The 6000-nt window shown below is 41.8% G+C and overlaps 1 protein-coding gene across 1 annotated transcript in view; it reads left to right on the top strand.

Annotated features, from left to right (window-relative positions):
* Positions 1-6000, top strand: part of nfatc3a (nuclear factor of activated T cells 3a) — a 62040-nt gene that overhangs the window by 34607 nt on the left and 21433 nt on the right. The window contains exons 4-6 of the mRNA XM_084001024.1: positions 3679-3878; positions 4289-4461; positions 4889-5029. Coding sequence (XP_083857150.1) covers positions 3679-3878; positions 4289-4461; positions 4889-5029 — 514 coding nt within the window. The remainder of the gene's footprint in view (positions 1-3678; positions 3879-4288; positions 4462-4888; positions 5030-6000) is intronic.

Genomic DNA, 6000 nt, shown 5'->3' with positions numbered 1-6000 from the left:
TGGGAGCGTGTTGTTAAAGTAAATGTTACTCTTGGAACGAATGCTGTGTTGTAAGGCTCGGATTTGTTTAGTTATCGTTGAATAAGTTGTATTTACATTTGTAAAACCACTCTATGTATTACAGCTATCTAAATTGATCAAATTCAACTGAATTGAGAAACAGAAAATGATAGTGTTTTTAGTAACAGTTGTAACCGTGGCAGAGTGACTGAATTAGCCAGGCTGTGTGGTATGTTTCTGTTTGGCCGGGAGTGTTGATTCACTGGGACTGCTGAAGTGAGCCCTTTCTTTCTGGCCCTCTAATCAGGTTTTCCTGGTTGATTATTTGATTTGGAAAGAACTCCTGGCCTGCTAAGTGTATGTTTGTCAACACTCTGGCTCCACACCAAATCCCTCATGTGTAGAGAAATGGAGAAAATACAAGAGGACACAGAAAGAGGCAGAGATGAAGAGGGTAAATGGAAAGAAAGGGAAAAAAAATCAATGACTTTTTTGTTTCATGGTGACAGTTCATAGTTTTGGGTAGAACTGACAAACTGGAAAAAATAAATCTTACACAACTTCTGCTTCATTTAACACAACGTTGTTAAACATGTTCAACCTTGATGATTTCAGGTTCTTGAAGAGAAAACACAGATATCACATATGTGCCGCTCTACTTTTCAATCCCACACATTACTCTTTTCACTCATTTTTATTCTTTTTCCAGTGCTCCCCCCCCTTTGTGCTCTAATTTACATCCGTGAAGCATTTTCAGTCTTTTGCGTCCATTTAACCTTCCTCACAGATGCATTCTTCCAGACACTGTTAACTCATTTTATGCTGTCTGGAACACACATGGTGCTGAGAATAAACATGTCCTGATTTATGGACACACACGCACACACACACACATACAATGTGCATTACAGGCATGTGCATAGACACATGCGCACACTTACTTCCAGAGTGCGCAGACATAATCATAAAACAAGCAACACAGCCCACAAGACTGTTGATTCCTGTGACTCTGTCTTTCTTTGAATCCAGAGTAGTGGTGTCATTTATAGCCATGGATCCATTCAGGCAGTAGTGCATAATTACCTGTTAGCGAGTTATTAGCAGGCATTATACTTTGATGTGGCTCTTAAGATCTAATGTGGTTTTCAAAGATGAACCCATTACTGGCTATTATAGGGGCCTCACTCTGTTCCGTTCGTGCAACTTCCCTCCGATTGCATTTCATGCCCCACATAGAGGAGTTTTGAACATTGAGTGGGTTGATTCCAGTCCGACGGGGTGATGGTGAGAAAGCCAAGTGACACATTAGAAGTTTTGATTTTCAGAACTGCGCACCATCTGTGTGGTTTCACATGTGTTTCTGTGTGAGGTAGAAGCTTCCCAGGCTTGTCGTCCTCCCTCTCTGGTCATTTCAGGAGAAATCTCTAGTCTACAAGAGCTAACTGAAAGCTTCAGATTCAGGTAGAAAACAGAGAGATACACATCTGTTCTCAGAAGAAAGATAGATCAACATCAAGTGGTACGATATGGTTTTAACATGACTTACCCTTTTGCTCTGTGATGATCTGTACTTCTTAGCCAGATTTGAGTGTGGCCTTTAGGCGCTCCACTCCTGATCAACCTGAGGGAGAAACACTGTTGAATAGGGGATTTAATTAAACACAGTTATATATTGTGAAAGGAGTAGATTAAGATAACTGTGCACTCCTAACTAAATTGGTGTTAAGTACAAATAAAAAGTCTGTTTTTATAGAGCCAGAAATTGATTTTTCCTTGTGTTATTTTTAATTCAGTCTCTTGAGAATGAATGGGTCTTTACTGAGTTCAGCAGTACAACTCTGTCTATAGATAGCTTTTTTATTTGGTTCAGAACAGTGAAGCATAATTAAGCTTGACTGCCCTGGCTGCTTAGTATGAGCCTCTGAAGACCAGACCTCTCACATAACCTGCTGTAAACACAGCGTATTTCAGCTTTTCATAGTTAAATTCAGTGTAGCTACTTCCATACCTTGACGTCTCTCACTACAGGGGACCATCTCAGAAGTGGCTCGCGGGAGAGAGAGAGAGGAAGTTGCGAAAGTGAGCACGAGACACCAGTAAAGCCAATGACAAGAGGTTCCCATGAAGACTGATTCCATTGCACCTTTTTACGACAGAAATAAGTTGTGTTCAGTAACCTTAAAGTAAATCACCCCAGTTTAGTAATTGGCCCCAGAATGAGTCAATATTTTGAAACCAAGCATGGGTTTCTTTGGTAGTGCTTGTCCACTGTTTTTCTCAGGTACATGTTTCCAGGGCCTCATTGTGACCAAGCTAAGCCTTTTTATTTTAGCTGATTTTGGAACAGCACATGACAAATCCAAAGCTACGCCCACTGTCTCTCCTTCCACCGAGCACACTTTTCTACCAAACGTTGACACGATGTGTGACGCAAACCTGCAGGGAGGAAAGGGTCAGTAGCCAGCTGTGGTGGGGTTGAGGCTTGGCAGTTCCTGGGGTGAAACAGCAATGAAAGACCTCGTTCTTCTCTGTTACCCTCAATGGCTGCCCTCCATCTGAGCTGGAGGTGTGGGTTTATGAGGGCAGTATGGTGGGAGTGTGTATGTGCAGGGGCAGGAGGGGGGCTGGGGTTGGGGCATCCTGCTGTGACAGAGGCTGCCAAGTATAACATTACAACAGTAGTGGCATTGTGCGGCCTGTGTGTTTGTTCTGTCCCTCTGAAGAGGAAAGGTCCTGCTCTCCTTTCCATCTTCCTCTTGTCTCCATCCAACATTCAACACCTTTCCTTTGTTGAACAACTCACCTGTCTGAGTGGAAACAGGGGTGCCAGCACTCTGGGACTAATGGAGAGAGCAACTGCTGCTAGGTGCCAACCAGGTTGGCACGCATAAACCACTGGATTTGAAAAGGCTGTTGACATTTTTACCAGCATTTTTTCCCCTTTTAATCACAGTCTAACCATTAAAAGCCTTTTTATATGCATGAGACCTCACAGAAAGAATCAGGGGTCATATGAATGATGCTTTTCGTATAATTTAATGTTAAATTTGATATTCATTAGTTATGCCGAAATCAGTTCATTTCAGTGCATATCACACTTCTGCAGATTTCTTTTTTCTGCATTTTAACAACACAGGAATATGAGGGAAATCAGTGTTTTTCTTTGAACAAGCAGTTGGATTAATTGTGTTGTAAATGAGCAAATTAACAGTCATCATCATCATCATCATCATCATCATTGTCTGCTGCATCAGCTTTTTGTGCTTAGTGTTGTCTGCATTCTCTCCTTTTATAGCTAGTGCAGCTGCAATACAACTTATTTTTTCTTGGAACAATTGACTAGATGTGGTTTCAAAATCTTAAGGTTTTTGGAGGCAAAACTGTCCTGCACAGAGCCCTGTTAAGGAGCAGACTTGCAAGGGGAAAAAATTATAAGACTATTAGTAAAAAACATCAATGTCAAACTGGTTGGAGGCCAAAGCGCCAGATGAATCTCCAGTGGTCCTGCCAGAAATATCGCAACACCCTCGACCTGACATTTAGATTCCCTCCAACAAAAGTGGCCTTCTGCAGGCAGTGGAAATGAAGAGAGTATTTCTTTGTTCACACCTCTCATCTGGAATCTAAGAACTCACATCTGTTTTCATTCTGTTTTTCTATCTTTATCTGTCATGTCAGCTCATTGGCTACAACGAGAAGCCCGTCAACCTGCAGATGTTCATTGGAACAGCCGACGACCGTTACTTGAGGCCGCATGCCTTCTACCAGGTGCACCGGATCACCGGGAAAACCGTAGCCACAGCAAGCCAAGAAGTCCTGGTCTCAAGCACCAAAGTTCTCGAAATTCCTCTTCTACCCGAAAACAACATGTCAGCCAGGTAGGTGTCAGAAGCACTTCAGGGTTACATTACTCTGTTATGAGCTTACCACCATGAAGGAAGCCCTATCCAATGAAAAATAACCACATTTATGATTATACAGTGCTGTAACATCTTCCAAAAGGGATTTTATAGATTTTCTTAATTTAAACCAACAGCAGAGTCGGGCGCAGAAGAAATATTTGAGGGTTTCCCATGGAGCAGAGAAGGTTTTTCTTAGTTACAGTTGTAATAAATCATATTCACAGGCATTTTTAATTTGTGAATCAACACTTAATTTGCCTCTCATTGCCAGTCTCCTGCTGGGCTTGTGGTTGGTTTTTCTTACTCCCGAGCCTTCTCTACTTAAATATATCTTAAATGATTGCCATCTCAGTATGAGGCCAACAATTTTTCCCTCTACCTTGCAGTATCGACTGTGCTGGCATCCTTAAGCTGCGGAACTCAGACATTGAGCTGCGGAAGGGGGAGACGGATATAGGAAGAAAGAACACGCGGGTGCGTGTGGTGTTCAGAGTACACATCCCTCAATCCAACGGGAAGGTGCTGTCACTGCAGGCTGCCTCCATTCCTGTGGAGTGCTGTGAGTGTCAACTTCCTAGCCTCACACACACACACACCCAAACATATTCATTCAGAAAACCAACGTACAGAAAATAAACACACAGATGACCACAAACACAAACCTTTCTGCACACCTCTTGATTAGAAAGATTGCACTTTACTAGTTTATGTTGATTTAATGTATTGTGCTCTCTTACTTAAAGTCATTTTAGATAAGAATATCAGATAAAACTTATAAAATATATATCCTTCTATCCCAGCAGCTGCCCAATCTACCTATAAATACTACATTTTCTGTTCGAACGCAGTGGGATAGTTGTTAATATTATATTTAGTTGTTGTACATCCATAGTCCACACTAAAAAAAACAGACTGCAGTGTGAATGTACACAGCTCAGCAAATGACCATCCTCTTTTCTCTCCAACCCCTGCTGCGTCTCTCCCAGCCCAGCGTTCGGCTCAAGAGCTGCCCCAGGTTGAGAAATCCAGCCTGACCAGCTGTCTGGTCAGTGGGGGAGAAGAGATGGCCATCACAGGCTCCAACTTCTTCCCAGAGTCCAAGGTTATCTTCCTGGAGAAAGGCCCTGGTAAGTGTCCACACAGCACCTTAGGCTCATACAACTACCAGCATGTGCCAACGTACATTACATAAGAAATCAAACAAACTTTGAGTTCCTGGGAATTAACAAATATACGATTTTGCAAACGTTGCAGCGAAGTCAACAGAAGGTTCATGGTTGATACGTAATATATGCTCAGTGTGAGTGTTCAGTTCACTTATCTCTTTCTCTGTCCAGGGAAACCTTTATTTGATATCAGTTTTACATTAATAGGTGCAAGAGAATAATACTTGGCCTGGACTGATCACAGTTTTCACCCCGTAATTAGCTCTTCTCCATTTGGCACCAACATTTCCAGACCTTTTTAAAAACATAAAAAAGATACCCATCGACAAATTTAGCAACTTTCTGTTCAAATCTTTTGCAGGTAAATATAGCTGAGGAAAACTCCCACACACTGTCTTCACTTGCATATGGTATTTAATAAGAGATACAACGTTTCGGTCACTGGGACCTTACCTGATTACCTGATGAAGGTCTCAGTGACCGAAACGTTGTAACTCTTATTAAATACCATCTGCAAGTGAAGGCAGTGTGCAGGGTTGTCCGTTCTGGTCCACACCTGTCTGCCTCTGGAGGTGTGCATGAGATTTTAGTGTTTGAGGTAAATGCAGCTGAAATCACAGCACAGCCATTGTCATGTAAAATGTTTTTTTTGGAAATGTGGCTACATTAAAATACTCTACATGTGAGTTCAGAAAGTAGGTAAGAAGCAAACAGATAAAGAGGCTATAAACCAGCTGACACTAGACAGAATGTCAAGAGGACGTTGTGACATCAGGATTAGGAATATGGTAAATAGCTTGTTACATCATCTACAACAACTTTTCCTGTCGGCTTTAGCAAGTCTTTAGCATGTAGTTGTTAACAGCAGTTTTCAACTACGTCCTGAATTTCAAACATTAATCATACAGTATTCAGCCATATGCTACGGTTTT

Source organism: Trachurus trachurus (assembly GCF_905171665.1).
Source record: "Trachurus trachurus genome assembly, chromosome: 3".
NCBI lineage: Eukaryota > Metazoa > Chordata > Actinopteri > Carangiformes > Carangidae > Trachurus > Trachurus trachurus.
The sequence above is the reverse complement of the archived record's forward strand: the minus strand, read 5'-3'. Positions and strand labels throughout refer to the sequence as shown.